The sequence below is a fragment of the Bison bison genome, unplaced genomic scaffold (genome assembly GCF_000754665.1).
Source record: "Bison bison bison isolate TAMUID 2011002044 unplaced genomic scaffold, Bison_UMD1.0 scf7180017864461, whole genome shotgun sequence".
NCBI lineage: Eukaryota > Metazoa > Chordata > Mammalia > Artiodactyla > Bovidae > Bison > Bison bison.
In genome coordinates this window covers 9097329-9114779 of record NW_011495023.1, presented here as the reverse complement: position 1 = coordinate 9114779, position 17451 = coordinate 9097329, and the positions used below count along the sequence as shown (strand labels likewise).

Sequence of the window (17451 nt, the reverse complement as noted above, 5' to 3'; positions counted from 1 at the left end):
GACTTATTGGAAAAGACTCTGATGCTGGAAGGGATTGGGGGCAGGAGGAGAGGCGGACGACAGAGGATGAGATGGCTGGATGGTATCACCAACTCGATGGACGTGAGTTTGAGTGAACTCTGGAAGTTGGTGATGGACAGGAAGGCCTGGCGGGCTGCAATTCATGGGGTCGCAAAGAGTTGGACATGACTGAGCGACTGAAATGAACTGAATATTTATGTAGAGCTTCCTACATCCCATTGGGATTCCCTGGTGGCTCAGATGGTAAAGCGTCTGCCCGCAATGCAGGAGACCCAGGTTCGATCCCTGGGTCAGGAAGATCCCCTGGAGAAGGAAATGGCAATCCACTCCAGTACTCTTGCCTAGAAAATTCCATGGATGGAGGAGCCTGGTGGGGTACAGTCCATGGGGTCACATCGCAAGGAGTCGGACATGACTGAGCGACTTCACTTCTTATATCCCAGGCACTGATGAAAGTGTTTGACTCTCATTTCATTCTCCCAAAGTCCTGTGACTTGGGAATTCTCTAGGAGCATAACAAGAGACAATAATGGAGGCAGTTCATGCCTCAGCCACTGGCCACTCCTTTCCCCATCTGACCCACACAGCACCCCGCCCCACACCCCTTCCAGTCTCCCTGCAGGTCAAAGGATTCAGGAAAGAAACCTCCATGCAGAGATGGAAACTAGCTTGTGGAAAGGGTATGCTGAGACCTGATTTGGTAATTTTCTTTATTCAGCCTGTGAAGGTCTATTTCTGGAGCTGGTTGAGACAGTGATTGCAAAATCCATTAAGACTAAGGAAAGATCCGGCATGGCCTGAAGTTGGAAGGAGCAGTACAAAAGGATGAATGGATGGAATGGCCCTGAGGTCTGGAGCCCAGAGGCAGCTAGACATGGGGGTTATGCTACCCCTTAACTTGAAGCTTCAAGGGCAGGACTCACTTTTAAGGGCTCATATGTCCAGAATGTCAAAGTGTTATTCTCTCAGTTGGGTCCAACTCTTACCAGGCTCCTCTATCCATGGAATTCTCCAGGCAAGAATACTGGAGTGGGTAGCCATTCCCTTCTCCAGGGGACCTTCCCGACTGAGGGATCGAACCCAGGACTCCTGCCTTGCAGGCAGACTCTTTACCATCTGAGCATGAGTTTGAGCAAACTCTGGGAGACAGCGAAGGACAGGAAGCATGGCTTGCTGCAGTTATGGGATCACAAAGAGTCAGACACAACTTAGCAACTGAACAACAACAAATGTCCAGAACAGTTTGGATCAAGTGCTCCAGGAGACACTGGAGTTCTTTAAATCAAGCTCTAAAAGTCCCTTCCAGCCCAACCGATGGGTATTATGAAAGATATTTTAGGCTGGGGAGGGATGGAGAAGAAACAGTTTAGCATTGCCTCATGTTAAGAAGGGAATGGCACCCCGCTCCAGTACTTCTGCCTGGAAAATCCCATGGACGGAGGAGCCTGGAAGGCTGCAGTCCATGGGGTCGCTGAGGGTCGGACACGACTGAGCGACTTCACTTTCACTTTTCACTTTCATGCATTGGAGGAGGAAATGGCAACCCACTCCAGTGTTCTTGCCTGGAGAATCCCAGGGACGGGGGAGCCTGGTGGGCTTCCGTCTATGGGGTCACACAGAGTCGGACATGACTGAAGTAACTTGGCAGCAGCAGTAACAGCATGTTAAGAAAAAAGTTCTTGGTGGAAATCTGACTTGGGAAGGTATAAAATGTAAAGCAATTGATGAGCTGTAGTTTATAAAACTGTTGTTGTATTTTTTAATCTAGTTTCTATGCTGGTGGTTTGGGCAGGGCCCTCACTGGTCTGGGAGTCAGGAAATTTATTTAATCCTGGCTCTATCTCTCTAGCTAACTATACCCTCTTCATTAAAAAAAAAAAAAAGTGCTGAGAACAACCCCTGTTCTGCCTGGCCCACAAGGTTGCTTTTGAATTAAATGAACATGTATCTATTGGAAGTTAGAAATGGTCAATAACAACAAGATTTAAGGTCTTGTACATTAGAAGAATAGCTTATCTGTCAAAATAATTATTGAGTTAGAGACAATTGGTATTTTAGGTTCATAATTTTGAAATCTTGCTCCATAATTATGGGCACAGATAGAAATACTAGAAGGAGGTGAAGAATTGAATGGCTGTTGTAGAATCATTTCTTTCTAAATCACCTTTCTTTCCTTGGAAAATGGAGAAGAGAGAGACCACAAGTTGGCAATATCGAGGAACTAAGGTACATTAAATTATCCTCAGGTCACATGACTGAACTTTCTGAGCAATGTTAAATGAACTTACATCTAACCTGAGCCCAAGAAACTTGTGCAGAAACCAGAGAGCACAATGAACATGCTAACACGTCAACCTCATTTCAGATGTGGAAACAGCAAGGAAACCCAAAGAGGAAGACTCCAATATAAGATCACCTGGGTGTTTCGAGCCTGAGAATACAGTAACATGTAACTACTGAGGGATCCAAATTCACTTTAAGGAAACAGTCACTGGAAGACAAATTGCATTCTGGTTTTCTACCCTTGGAGAAGCTGAGAAATGAGAGCTATGTCGTGGTGGGGAATCAGGCTTTGTGGGCTGAGTACTGTGCTCCTCCACAAAGACGACCATATCCTAATCCTTTAAATCTGTGAATATGTAACTTTACACGGCAGTAGGGACTTTGAAGACGTGATTAAATGAAGGATCTTGAGATGAAAGATTATCCTGTGTTATCAAAGTATAATCACAAGAAAAGAGGAAAACAGGAGAGTCAGAGCTAGAGAAGGAGGTGGAGTGATGGCAGCAGAGGCTGGGGATGGGGATGGGGGATTTGAGGATCTGCTGTTGCTGCTTTTGAAGATGGAAGAAGTGGCCATGACCCAAGGTCGGCAGGCAGCCTCTGGAAATTCTAAAGGCAAGGAAATGGATTCTCTCCTACAGTCTTCAGAAGGAACGCAGCCCCACCTGACCCACTACAGATTTCTGGCCTCCAGAACTGTAAGATACTGAATTCATGTGGTTTTAAGCCACAAATTTTGTGGTAATTTGTTCCAGCAGCAATAGGAAAAGAAAACATCAGGTGATTTCAGGCTGTCCTCTTCTCTGCTAAATTTGATGCCTATAAATTGAGGAAGGGCATTTAACATGCTAAAACATGACTGAACACAAGATGCTAAGGATAATGTATTAAAATAAATCATTAATTTCCTTTAATTCCATTTTTAGTGGAGTGGTTGTGAATTGTATTCACTGGCTTCCAAGGAACCAAGAGGGTAGAATATCTGGTCAGAATTTTCTAACAGAAAGCCTGTATCAACAGGATACTTGGCAGTTTTGAGTTCTGTACTGCAAAGCACTGATGATCCATATGAGTTCAGTTACTCTGCCCTCTCTCCTCCTCCTGTTTCCCCAACACATAACCTTATTACAAAGTATAGGACCATGGGTTGAAAGCAAACCGCTTTCACTTTGAGCATCTTCCTGAATTTCAAAGAGAAAGGAACTCCCCGCACTGTACCACCCACCTGATCTCTCCCCTTCATCCTCTCCCAAGAGGCATCTTCTGGAAAGAGAAATCGTGGGGTAAAGTATTTCCAAATACCACTCCTTCAACTCAGGTTTTACGGAATATAACCTTAAACTTGGAAAGGACGTTGAACACCTACATGCTCAGACGTGAAGGCAATGAGCCTGGGGACCGCAGCCATTCCTTTCTCCTTGACTTCCGGGAACATTTTAAAGCGCGCAATCAGCATGGCGTACATGTTGGATATAGCGCCACCTAGAGGGCAGAGAAACAACAGTTACCTTTTCTAGTCATGGTTAACATTATGTCACAAGCAAGCAACATTAATTCCACTGACCTAGAGTCCTCCTTGGACACAGGAGAAAACCGTCTTACTGGCTGTGCTTTGAATTGAATCCTCAAATTCAAAGGCATTGCTGAGAGGGTCCAAAGGAGTATTCGGCCCAATCCCAGGATGGATCCCAGCCCTCCAAGTCCACGTCTGTCTCTGGGGGCTTGGGGCTGGTGGGGCAGGGTGCGAACTGCAGTGGACTCTGCTCTTACTAGGAGCCGTTTGAAAAGGCCTTTAAGAACTTAAAAAGTTGACTTCCTTCTCGGCTTAAGAGTAGGTCATTCAGTATTAGATTTGTGAAAATCCTATGTATGTCCTCATGGAGAGGACATTTCATTTCAGCTCATGCAGTGCCTTTTATCTGAGCTGAGAAAGATCAGTTGCTATTAATATTGTGGACTGTTAACAATCCTTATAGAATGATAAACATCCAAGCCCATCTCATCATACTCATCTGTTAATTCCCCTCAGATGGCTCTTCCCTCTTAATGACATCATTGCAATATAATTTTAATGGCTACAATTTCATAATTAGGAAGACACACAAGGGGAATGTTAAATCCATGTTGAACTACTTTTCATGTGCCATCCTAAGACTGTCAAGGATTTCATACCATAGAATTAGTGTCTTATAAGTAGTCTCATTTGACAAGCAAAGTGAGCTTCTCCCCAGGATTGTTGGATAGTTTAGGATTTTTGTTAACCAGATAGAAGACAGAAAGTTGTGAAAGCAAATGAATATGCTGATGTGGGAGTTGTGAGAACATGATGAGGAGTGAAACACAATGACCCCCCCTCCCCAACCCAAAGCAGGGTACGCCTGGGCTCTGCCATCATGTGAGTTCTCTCAGTTCCTTTCCCTTCAGGTGGCTGTGGAGCAGGAGGGTTCTCTGTACCAAGCTGGATGGCCTAGGTATGGTGATGATCTCTGCCTAGTGAGCCTTGGGGTCTGACTCAAGCAGGCAACCTGGCACAGAGCAGGCGTCACCCAGAGCCTGGCTCTATCATCAGTCAGAACGAGAGCAATTCCTACTGCTTCTGGACCCTAGAGACATGGGATAAATAGAATCCAGGTCAGGCCGGCTCTGAGCTGACACCTTGTCTAAAAGGCTGACTGGGTAGGATGCTGCCGGGCATGGTACCAGCTTTCGGGCTGGACAGTTCCATGTGATGGGGCTTTCCTGGGCATCCCTACCCTCTACCCACCAGATGTCATGAGCATTACATGCTCCCCACTCCCAAATAAATTGTGACAACCAAAAATATCTCCGGACATTGCCAAATGTCCCTTGGGGACAAAATAAATCCCCACTAAGAATTGCTGCCCTCGTTATTTTCAGAGAGGCTGGGAAGAAAGGAGGGAGGAAGAAAAAGGAAAGAAAACGGGAGAAAAAGGACACAAAGAAAGTGGGCCTCCCAGGACAATGATCCAGGGTGCAGCCTCCCACGCTTCATCTCACAGCTCAGTCATTCTCCATTTAAAGGTTTGGCAGCCCCAGGAGGGATAAAGAGGCTTCTAGGTCTCTGGACAGAGCAGACTACACTGTGTAACACAGGCAAGAGGGCAGATGCATAAGCCCTACATGCTCTTATCTCCCAAAAATCTTCCAAGAAAGGATGCAACAACAAGCCCCAAACATTCTGAGAATCCTGTTAGACAGGAACAGGTTTGTGACTAGGCCAAGCTTTCCCTTCTCCCCCTCAGCCCTTCAGGACGTGCTGAGCAGTGGCATTCTCCAGTTCCCTCTGACTCCCAGGTGAAGGTGACATCCCATAAACAGATTTCTTCTGAAAGTCTCTGAGGAATGGAGTATTTCCTGCCATGTCCATAAACAAGGATATCACAATCATCAGTGAGTGCAGCCCTCCAAAGTGAGCTGGTGAGCCTCAAGGGCACTCAGGAAGAAGAATACCTGTGATCTGTGATCTGCCCCAAGGAAGGTCAGGATGTGAAAACCCAGGATACTGGCTCCAGATGACTGAGATGCATATGAAAGGAATGATTTCAGTGAGTCCAAACTCTTATATCTTCCCATTCATAGAAAAGCACTAAATTCCTTAATTTGGAATAGCTGGCTTCCTTTAATTAACAATCATCTTTGGACATTCAGACTACCAGCCCTTCATTGCAAAACTTCTGTATATCCTGGCTCCTCCCCTCAACTTCTCAGAGGAGGGTTACTTTGAGATGCTGCCTCCTAGGCTTAAGTCCTAAAAATTTCCACCAAATAAAACACGACTCTCAACCATTAGGCTGCACATATTTTTTTTTCGGTCCGTTTCAAAGAACTTTCCATGAAGCATGATGCCACTGGATGTTATACATGGAGGTGTAGAGAAATTTGGCTGAGCTGAGTATTCAAGCCATGGACCTAACTCTCCATGTCTAGTTCCAGGCAATGGGACTGTCAGATCTCAAGCACATAGATGTATGATTTCCCCTATGTTCACCCCTTAAGTCATAGACCCTTTCTCCCAGGAATAAGGCTGGATCCTACCCAGAAAGCCATCTATTAGAAACTGAGGATGCTATGGTCCATTTCCTCTCTGTAATGCATTGTAGAAAGCAGAGCAGAAACAGGTTGCTAATGACATTTTCTTCAGTTCCCTCCTGATTTTCCAGTGTCTTCCTTACCCCGTAGCCTGGCATCTTTGGCTTCCATCTTGGGAACTCAGAGCTCATGGATCTTCAGGATCCAAGGAAGGAGTCTCAGGATTGAGCTTAAGTCTTCTCTACCTGATCATTCCCCATCATTGATGGGGGTGGCAGCCCTTAGTCCATACCTGGCTTAGCAGAACTACCAAAGAGGAGTCTTTCTCTGGGTGTATATTTTCTGGGACAGGTGTGTTCCAAGACCAGCCAGGTAGGTTAGGCCTGGTCCAACTCCACTTAGTCATCTTTTCCAGGTCCACAGGAACAGCTGTTCTCTTCCCATTACTGGGAACCATGAACACAGAGCCCAAGGAGCTCCTGGCTCCCTGGGGACAGCTCAGTCACACAGCCACTCGTACAAGAGTAGGCAGAATAAAGGTAGAAACGACATTCATCTCTGAACTTCACCTAGTTCCTCATGAAAAACACCTTAAAACATCAGTTCCAGTTAATGCTAACAAACTTCCCTCAGTCGGGGATGGTTTTCCAAGGGCACTAAATATTAAGTTCCCTACAAATTGAAACTAGCCTAAAATTTTCATCACAGCTGGTGTACAATGATTTTTTTTTTAAGGCAAATTTTCCCTTTCATTTAACTAACACATTTTCCTTCAGCACCTGAAAACATACTATCTCTTTAAAAACAGAAAATGAAATAGCCAATCTGAGCTATTTATAGATAGCTATATGTAGATAAAGTTGCTGAATTTAAGACTTGGCCTTGAGGCCACTGTTACTCATCATCATGTCTTTTCTGTCTTTTCATTTCATTTTCTCTCTCCTTTGTGATCCCCCTGCCTTTGCAGATTTGCTAAAGAGGAATCACGACTTAGCCTTTGCTCTGCCTGACACGATGGCAGGTGTGGCTCTGGCCTCCCCAGCAGGGCCAGTCTCCGGGTACCAAGCTCCAGGGCCAGTGATGCCCATTCTGATGACCCCCATCTCCTGCTGCTGAGGAGGTTGTGCGCCAGGTTTCTTTTCCACAGGTCAGTAGCTCTCTCTCTTCCCACTGACTTCCCAGCTTCTAGTTCTTCTCTGTGTCAAACCAAGGTCACATACACAGACCTGGAACCCAAAGCAGGACTTTCTGTCCCAGGCTGACTTTTGTGGCTGGAAGAAGTATATATAATGGAGCTTAGAATACAATGGCTGGTGATAAAAAGGCAGAGTGGGAAGGACTAAATGACATCATAAAGGAAAAAAAAAAAGAATGGGAAACCTCTGAAAGAAATCATCACCCTTTTCTTTTAGCACTAAGAAACTGTCTTTCAGGCACTTTCCGTCCTACTTAAAAATTGTGTGAATCAGCTTCCCTGCTTGTTCCTTGAAAGGGATGGTGTACGGAGGCTCTGTTAAGTAAACTGTACCTTTTATTTTCCCTCAATCAGAGAATGCTTTATTCAGTGACGGTACCCTTCTCCTTTCATGATGCTTGGGAAAGTACACTACCTTATTCCCTAATTCACTTATTAGGAATCTTTATTCCTTTGTTCCACACAATCCATGCATCCTGTATGTAGGATTGCAGTAGAAGTACGGGTTAATATCATTGCTGATTATCCTCTTTCTAAACACACAAAAAAATAATATTCAAGCATGGGGTAGTTGACTTGGATGCATGGTCAGTGGTCACATGTACTTAATCCCAATCTCCGGGATCTAATGCCTGATGATCTGAGGTGGAGCTGACATCATAATAATAGAAATAAAGTGCACAATAAATGTCATGTGCTTGAATCATCCCCAGACCATCCCCCATGAAGGGTGCATGGAAAAATTGTCCTCCACAAAACCGGTCCCTGGTGCCAAAAAGGCTGGGGACCCCTGGTCTATTTAACCTAAGCAGAAACACAGGCTAGATATTTAATCATTCCTATGTTCATAATAAAGTGAAAGCTGAGCACCGAAGAGTTGATGTTTTTGAGCCTGTGGTGTTGGAGAAGACTCTTGAGAGTCCCTTGGACTGCAAGGAGATCAAAGCAGTCCATTGTAAAGGAACTCAATCCTGAATATTCATTGGAAGGACTGATGCTGAAGCTGAAGCTCCAATACTTTGGGCACCTGATGCGAAGAACTGACTCATTAGAATACACCCTGATGCTGGGAAACATTGAAGGCAGGAGGAGAAGGGGACAACAGAAGATGAGATGGTTGGATGACATCACCGACTCAATGGTCATGAGTTTGAGCAAGCTCCGGGAGTTAGTGATGGACAGGGAAGCCTGGCTTGCTGCAGTCCACGGGGTCGCAAAGGGTCGGACATGACTGAGTGACTGAACTGAACTGATGTTTATAATAAGGCATGACAAACCAGAAGAAAAATATGAAGAAATATTAAAATATCATTTACCAGGAGAAAATATCCCATCGCCAGAGCCCCCAGGCCAGCCAATGATTTCTCTCATTTTCTTTAGCGTGACATATTCCAAAAGCACAAATACTGGAGCAATTTCATAGGTGAACCTGAAACATCGTAATGGCCACATTTTATGTCTGTCACTCAATGGAATGATTCATCATGACAATATCTACAGAACAGTTTCCTTGTTCAAACCCTACTTTCACAAATGTTACAAGTATAGCGTTAAGCAGACAAAAAAGGTTTGCTCTGTTTCCTACATTCATAAGTCAAGAGCTTCAGTGATTGGCTTCATGCACAAGGGTCATTTATCATAGTGAATTAATACATTGCAGGGTAACATTCTAACACTATCTAAAAGACAACATCTAGTACCATTTCTCTCTCCTATTACATGCAATAATACATCCAGTATGCCCCCAAAGTGTCTTTTTGTATTTAAAACATGATGCATAACTTTGATTGTGTGAAAAAGAGATCAGGACTATTTTCTTTTAAGCAAGAGTGAATACCCATACTCTTCTGAAGTTTGTCTCACTGTTCTAGGGGCTACTTAAAAAAAAGAGAGAGAGATTTCTTTTTTTACATAAGAGGTAGAATAAATATTATGAAATGTCATTAATAATTACCCTGGATTACACAAAAACATATTTAGCTACTTACATGTTAGTGTTTGCTGTTGATGTCAGCCAGTCTGCTGCTAATCCAACCATATCCAGTCCAGTAGAAAGTTGATTGAAATACCTTGGATGTCCTGAATTAGATGGAACACCAGAATCAAGGTGAGTCCAGTGAAAATGAATGCCTCTGAAATCCATGATTTCTCTAGATGAAGAATCTTGAAAGAGCCTTCAGTAATACGAAATCCATACTCAGAAACCCATCTCTCTCTCTCTCTCACACACACACACACATAGCAAAGGAGCATTTCCTTTAACAAGACAGACTGTTTGGTGTTGTGATATTTCTTAGAACACATGCTAAAGATCTTTCTTTAACCATACCCTATAAAAAGATAATAAATTTGGTTTGCAGTGTGGATACTAGTTTATTTTCTAGCATTCTTTCAATATATTTGCAGATTCAAATGCTGGGACAATCCCAAGCTACTCAAAAATAGGCCACTTCTTGTTTACACTTGTGCTGCTAAAAAACCCTTTTCCATTAAATTGTGCTGGGAATCAGTCATATACCATGACATCTGCCAGGCATGCCAACATCCATATAATATCAGTGACAAATGGCTGATGATCAGAGAAGACAAGGCAAAAATGAGAAAATAGGACACTCTGTTGAGTGATTTACCCTGAATTCAAAAGGCGATGACTGTCTAAAACTGGTATGAACAAATGTAATGAACAAATGTAATTCTTGTCTATTCTTTTCTGTCCAAATATTTGATTCTACACAACAGAGATCCTTCACAGTTGCAATTAAAAATAAAGCTAAATACAGCCAACATCCCTGTCTTGTCCACAAGATACATGAAGGTATATTTAACGGATTGATCAGTCCCTCAGTCAGGCTTATCTAATTAACTTCTGGATTTCTCTAAAACTCTCTAAAGGGGTTGACACCCCAACACTCCTGAGGCTATTATTTAAAATGTGATTGTAAAGATCTCATTAGACTTCCATTTCCCTGTCCTGCTCCACATAAGCCTATCTATAAATCTGTGATGTTGTTTTGCAGCCAAAATCCTGCAAGATTAACAATTCTGGAAGCAGCTTCTTATTAAAACGACTTCGCCACTTACTGGACACCTGTCTGAAGCCTGGGGATGTGACAGACTCTCAGGCCAGCCTGGACAAAACAAGATAAAGGTAGGCAATGGGGAGAGCAGAGACAAAAGTCAACACAAAGCTTATCTCCGGGACCAGGGACTGCTCTCTTATCAGCCTCCAGCATGTGGCTACTAGATGAGTAGATGCTGAGAAGAGCTGGGAAAGAGCACATTTTAAAGAGACTGGCCAGCTCTCACTTATTCTCCAGCATGGCATTGTTTTACATCCCGATGGCCTTGCGGGGTGCCCTTTGAGCTTTTTGCTCTTTCCCAGGCTCTCTGATGCTGCTCCCATCAGTCTACAGGTCCACGGAAAGGGAAAAAGCCTTCCTGGCTGTGGCTGCCGCTGCTGTCTGCAGCAGCCCTCCACCCCTCTCTGCCTCATTGACTCCCCATTTCATTAGCGCTCACAGCTGAAATCATAGCCCTCATCTCCCTCTCGGTGCCCCTCCATTCCTCTTTCCCTAAGCCATTTCCTTGAAATGAGAAAATTAATAAGGATCAGCAAATCTAGCCATTAATCGACTCTCTCAACTCCTATGCATTTTCTGGATGAATCTGGTATCTCTCATTTCACACCAAGTCTATGGACCCTTAGGCAGGAAAACCTCTGCATAAAACTGAGTGGGATCACAAGACCTATGTCGTGCCCCAGGTTATCAGAAGATCAATTCACCCTGATGACTCCCTCTGGGAAACTATGGTAAGAAGTGCGATGCTGCAATTGCTTGGCTTCCTTCTTGTGTCAAATTTTGACCTTGGTCTATTTCACCAAAATCTGTCCAGCCTCAAAATTTGCATTCACTGATAATGATGTGGAAATATGCAGGGAGATAGTTTTGACAGACCAGAACAAAATGTCCCCTTGGTTGCTGGCTTCCCATGAATAGGCTGCTGGCGAATTCAGGTAGGGTTCCCTGAGACCTGTCTGCCTGCTGTCTGAGTCGCCCTGGCATCCAGCTGCTGCTGCTGCTGCTGCCCCAACCTGATCCTGTGTTGCAAGTCAGCACCCTGCTGAGGAGTCGGATGGCCATGAGCTGCCGCCTCGGAGAGCGAGTTTGAAACCAGGCACTGTTTGTGCCTCTGGACCGCTGCCCACAGATCAGCAAATGAGCCAAGAAGGGTGCGCAGACTGTGAATAGCCAGCCCCAGGCAGCTCTGACCCTGGTGTCCACAGTCCATTGGAAAGGGGCCCCAAGTCGGTCCAGACTGTGCTCTCTAGACCAGCAACACACACCCAAGGACGGCTCATTTACTCACACTTCAATTCCTTTGTCTCATGATTGAGTTCATGAATCCCTTCACTCCTCAGCCGCTACCACTAACGCCAAAGCTGATGACCCCAGCAAAGCCTAATTATTTCAGAATTTTATCATTCTCCACACTTTCCCATGTTCTATTCCAATATTTCTTACAGAGGTAATTTTAACAATGCATAAAGATTTCCTCATCTCCCCTCTATTCTCTCTAAGCCTGGAGTCCAAGTGGAAATTAGGTTATAGACTCTCAGTAGTAACATGCTTTTATAAAGGAATCTCCCAAGGAACATTAACACATCTAATTGTAGCGGTGACAGAAACTACTTCACAGAACTTAAATAGTACTACTTGTCAAATACAAGTTATACATAAAACCTATAAACTTGCCAGTCAAAAAGGAAGGTGGCAGTTGTTAATTATTTGAAATGTTATTGGGGATGGGAGGAAGGACCAGAAGACTATATATGTTATAAATAATGTTGTACTGAATTAATATTGATATGCCTTGGTCAGAAATTCAATTTAATCATATTTTTTTCTGACCTTTAAAAAACATATTAGAGCTACACTGACCAACAGTTTCACAAGCATTATGGCAAAATCTAAGTATTGAATTGGCCCATCTTTTCCCAACACTAAATGGAACATTGACAGAACTATTGCTTTCATTGACCTGCAATTGTCATTATCTTAACTCTTTAAATTGCATTTCAGACTCCATCAGCTTTTAAGGATGAAGATATGAAAACACTTTTTAGATTCTTTTTGGCTTGGTAGCAATAAAAGTAATAGGTAGCAAATTACTGTTAGTGTATTTAAATGTTAGGTTGGGGAGTAGGTCAAACAAAAATGAACTAAAAACATTGCTCAGGCTTGCACCTACAAATATACAAAAATCTGGAAGGAAAAAAAATCTTTAATGCCTAGTATATACCTCATGTGGATTCTCTGTCAATATAATTGAGAACTAAATCTAAGATGCCTTAAAAAAAGCATCCTCCATTGACTGAGTTTGATAGAAACCTCCAAGTTAAATTCTTTCTCCTACGTACTTAATTCTAAGTCTATAGTTTCACAAAAGTGGGAAATAATAGTATAGGAAATCAATTTCCCAAAGCTTCTATGCATATCTATCCTGTCAATGAAAAGAACTCACAAAAACAAAAATATAGCAAAACAAAGGGCTGAAAGTCACACAACAAACATTCTTAAAAATTGTTTTTGATTAGAATCGCACTGATAATTCATGTAATTCTAAATTTGCTGAGAAAAGGATCATGTTTCTAGAGTAATTAATGTTTTGTGATATTTTACATATTTATTTGTTAGCAAATCTTTCTAAGGCTACAAATCAATTTAGATCCACATGGTCTTCCTTCCCTTCCAAATTCATTCACGCTTATTTTTATTGCTTTAATGAAGTGTATGGCCACCATGTATCAGGATGATTAGAGGCAAAGCAGAAAAGGCAGGGGTAATCGTGACCTGGGGAGATGAATAGCTGACTTTGTGTAGCTAGAATGAAAGCTTAGAATACATTCACATATATGTTACTCTATCCTAAAAATGGATAGAGTATGGAGAATACTATTTCTAAAAAACACACAAAATACACTGAAAGTATTGTCCCTAAGGATATCTGATTCCCCTCTATCCTTTTTTCCCTTTATCTTCTATACAGAGTGGTTAGGAAGCACATGCATCCTTGTATAACATGGCTGAATTGTTAAGCTAGTTTACATTGGGTTTTCTTTTGTGTACATTTCTTCAAAAATAGAGAAAAGCCAGAGTTCAAATCTGAAGTCTTAGTCTTCTGAGACAATGCCAAAATATTACCCTTCTGCTTCAACCATTACACAGATGGTTTGTTCAATTTCTATTCATTTCTATGCCAACGAAATACCAGCACTGACCTGGTATTTGGGTTTTTGTTTGGATCATGCCTTTTATGCATTCATTTCTACATTCTCTTTTTTTTCTTTCTCTATAGTAGAGTCACTTCTACTGGCCTCTAGTGACAAATAGTTGCTTCTACATCAGTGGATAATTTCCATGGCCAAATAGTGCAATGTAAAATCTGATGATTTATACTTAGGTAACATTTCTGACTTCAAAACCATGAACAATAACAGTAAAGGGTGCTTTTGACATTAATCATTCTAATCATGACTTTTTTAATGATGAAAATAACATTGTAAATTTGAAATTATCAATAACTCCATAAAACATTTTCCTAGAAAAAAAATCATAAAAGAAAAAAGAGCTTTATTATTTCTGATTGGACAATACCTGTTTTAATTGCGTATTTTAGAGTTGTTTGGCAATGCATCAAAATTTCCTCCAAATTTTGTGGTTGGTCTGCCAATTCCCAATTATATTCTTGAAGAAGCTCATTAGGGTAATGAAAATCAATCACTTTGGTTGATCTATCAAAACTCTTCACCACATACTGAAGCAAAATGTCCATAACCTCTTGCAGAAACGCCAAAGTGGGCCTTTCTCCGTCACACGCTGGTAGCAGATCTAAGAACAGAATCAAAATGCCACGTTTTAATTTTACAATGAAAATATCCAGGAAATGTCTTCATTTGACACTTTCTCTCTGAACCGAGATTTTACGTTAACAAAATCTTCTGGAAAAGCAGAGCATCTTCTTTAAAGGGGAGGTATTTTTCAAAAATGAAGGAATGAAAAAAATACGATTTCTTTTCTTATCCCAAATTATTTCTTGCATTTCAGTTCATAACTGATTTGCTTCCTTTTTCTTTCTTTCTTTCTTTCTTTTTTTTTTTTTTTTAAGAGAATATACTTCCATTCATCTGTTTCTCCCGGGTTCTTACTAAACGGTATTTCTCAATAAGTCATCTTAAAAGATCACTTCAAGTCAGGAATGTTTGAGGAATGCCTTTGGGTAAATCCGGCAAAATGGCTCATAAGATTTTGGTTATCATTTGGCTTATTATTATCCTATGGCATCATAGGATCTAAGGCTTATTAACTAAGGCCGGCTGTTTCCTAAGTCAGCGGTGTGTGTGTGTGTGCGTGAGCGCGCGCGCTCGCACACTGGGTGTGCAAGTACGAAAGTAAAACTGCGCGCAGGTTTCATGTGAATCTTTTTCCTGAAACCACAGCTACAAATTACTCTTGCGATCTGAAGACCTAGAAAGTCCAAGCTATTTTGAACAAGACACCACATCGCACCCAAGGCCTCGGCCGCACGGAGAATAGGACCTGGACCTAGGGTGCGCCGGGGCGCCTCGGCCACCGGGAGACTCGAGGGCGGCGCTGGGCTCAGAGCGCCTCAGCCCGGGACCCCGCTTGGAACCCCGGAGCCCAGCGCCACGCAGAGGCCCGGGTCCGGGTCCGACCGAGGGGGCAGGCCTAGCGTTTCTCGAGGTCTCCTGGAGATTCTCCCAAGGTCTGCTTCTGCCCTCCACTTCGACGTCCCGGCTCAGGCTCCCGGCGCCGAGTCCCTCCTGGCCACGGTGGACGCGGCAGGGCGAGGGGCAGAAGCTCCCGGGACCCAGCGAGGCGCCCTTACCTGTTGCGTGTAGAAATGCATAGTTGACCTCCGCTTTGGGGCAGCTGCAGGGCTTCTGGTTGCAGGAGCAGGCGGCCTTGCGGGAGGTGGCCCGCGGGGGCTGGCTCCCGCTGCTCTCCGCCGGCTTCTCGGCGTCTCCATAGAGCAGAGCTGGGCAAGGACAAGGAGAGCGGACCTCAGTCAGCCGCCCGCCAGCCTGGCTCCCAGCCCCCGACCCCCATCCCCGATCCCCAAATCAAGAATACCCGACCCCTGACGGGATGCGGAGGTGAGAGGGTGGCTTTGAGCTCCTCGGGCTCCGCGGTGCCTGGCCATGTCCGCCTCCCTCACCCGGGCACCCGCGCAGGCACTCACCGCACAGTTTGTTTCCGATGCCGCCCGTGAACTTCTGGGCCACCTGACACCAGGCCCTGGCTGCAAGGAAAGACAGGTGGGAGGACAGCGAGGCAGAAAGAAAACGGCAGGCACACGTGTGAAATTTCGTTCTTTGTGAACGACGTCAACAAACCCGGGCTCCGGGAAAGGCTGCCTGCCTGGCGCCCGCACAGCTAGCAGGTGCCAGAGGGCGGGAGCCTGGAGGCCCGGTCCGACCCTTGGCGGTTTCCTCAGAAGCGGCCCACACTGTGGCCGTTTGCACTTGCCTTTCAGGCACCACTCGGTTAGGACAAAGTCTCCTTCCTGCCTCGCTTGGGCGAGTTTTCCTCGACACCCGAGGCCGTCCATTTCCTCGCAGGCTCTCCTTTCAGATCAACAACTCTCTCCCCTTTCCAATTTTCCTTATCCCCACCACCTCTCTCTCTCCAGACACTAAGACGGTGGCAGAATCCCAGGCCCAGGAATTCGGTGTCGAGGAGACACCGCCGTGTTTAGAGGCTCTCCCAGATTTCAGCGAAAAGAACCAGACGGTCCCTGGGCATCTTCCCAGGGGATAAGAGCCTGTGGGGTTTAGTCTGTTGGGTCATCAAGGACCCACCCCGAGGGCAGGGCTAAGCGTCCGAAGTCTCCTGTTGCAGGTGGGAAAACCTTCAATCTTCCCCAGCCCCTCAAATCCCAGTCCGCCCGCAAAGCTCTCCGCCTGCAGGTACCGTTTCTCCTACCTGTGCCGGGGTTCTCGGGATCCCCCGAGCCATCTTCAGATCCAAAGGACCAAAAGCCAGAGCCGGGAGATGCCATCGGCGCTGCGATACTGGAGCAAGACGCTTCCGAGTGCAAACTGCCGGCGAGCTGCCTGCCCTCCGCTCCGCCCTGCGCGCGCGCGTGCGTGCGTTTGTGTGTGTTTGTGTGTGTGTGTGTGTGGCAGTAGGAGGAACACCGCGCGGGGTCTGGCGCGGCCGCACGACAGAGGGTGGGTGTCACACAGGGGCAGGAAACGTGCGTGTCCGTGTGCGCGCGTGTGTGTTGGGATTAGAGCTTAGAGAAGTGGCAAAGCTCTGAAAGCTTCGGGGAGTGAATAGAGGAGAGGACTGAAGGGTCCTCACCGCCGGGAGATGGGAAAGCGCCCGAGCACTCGAGCGATTTTGAAGGAGAGGGAGCCCAGCCGGGATGGACGAAGGGGCGGCGGAGGGAAAAACGGGAGGGAGAGAGCTGAATCGTTCGAGTGTGAGGCAGACAGTGCGCCCGTGCAGGAGTCGGCGTGAGCGGGTGGGAGGTGAGCACGCGATCCCTGGGGAGCGTGCGGCGAGAGGATGCTGGCTACACCGGGGGCGCTGTCCAGAGTGCTAACGCGGCGGACTGCGCGCCGGCATCAGCGCGGGGAGACCACAGAGACCTTGGCGAGGCGGGAAAGGTGGCGGAGACAGGCTTTTATTTGCGACGATTGGTGTATTGTTTGAGGTCTGGTTCCGACTGCGGAGAAGGAGGCGCTATGTCCGCGCCACCTTCCTGCGAGAGAGTGCTGAGGTCGCTGTGACCCCCCGGAGTTCCGGCGGCTAGGGGAATCTGGAGCGGTTCGCGAGCCTGGGAAGGGGACTGTGCGGGAAGGGCACCTAAGCACT

The 17451-nt window shown here is 45.2% G+C and overlaps 1 protein-coding gene across 1 annotated transcript in view; it reads right to left on the bottom strand.

Annotated features, from left to right (window-relative positions):
* The window catches only part of GAD2 (glutamate decarboxylase 2 (pancreatic islets and brain, 65kDa)), a 63417-nt gene extending 46781 nt beyond the window's left edge, over positions 1-16636 (bottom strand). Inside the window, exons 1-7 of the mRNA XM_010859924.1 lie at positions 16555-16636; positions 15812-15871; positions 15458-15607; positions 14206-14439; positions 9538-9628; positions 8866-8978; positions 3671-3786 (exon numbers count right to left, since the gene is read on the bottom strand). Of these exons, the coding sequence (XP_010858226.1) occupies positions 3671-3786; positions 8866-8978; positions 9538-9628; positions 14206-14439; positions 15458-15607; positions 15812-15871; positions 16555-16630 (840 nt within the window). The 5' untranslated portion in view covers positions 16631-16636. The remainder of the gene's footprint in view (positions 1-3670; positions 3787-8865; positions 8979-9537; positions 9629-14205; positions 14440-15457; positions 15608-15811; positions 15872-16554) is intronic.
* Positions 16637-17451: the final 815 nt, after the last annotated feature.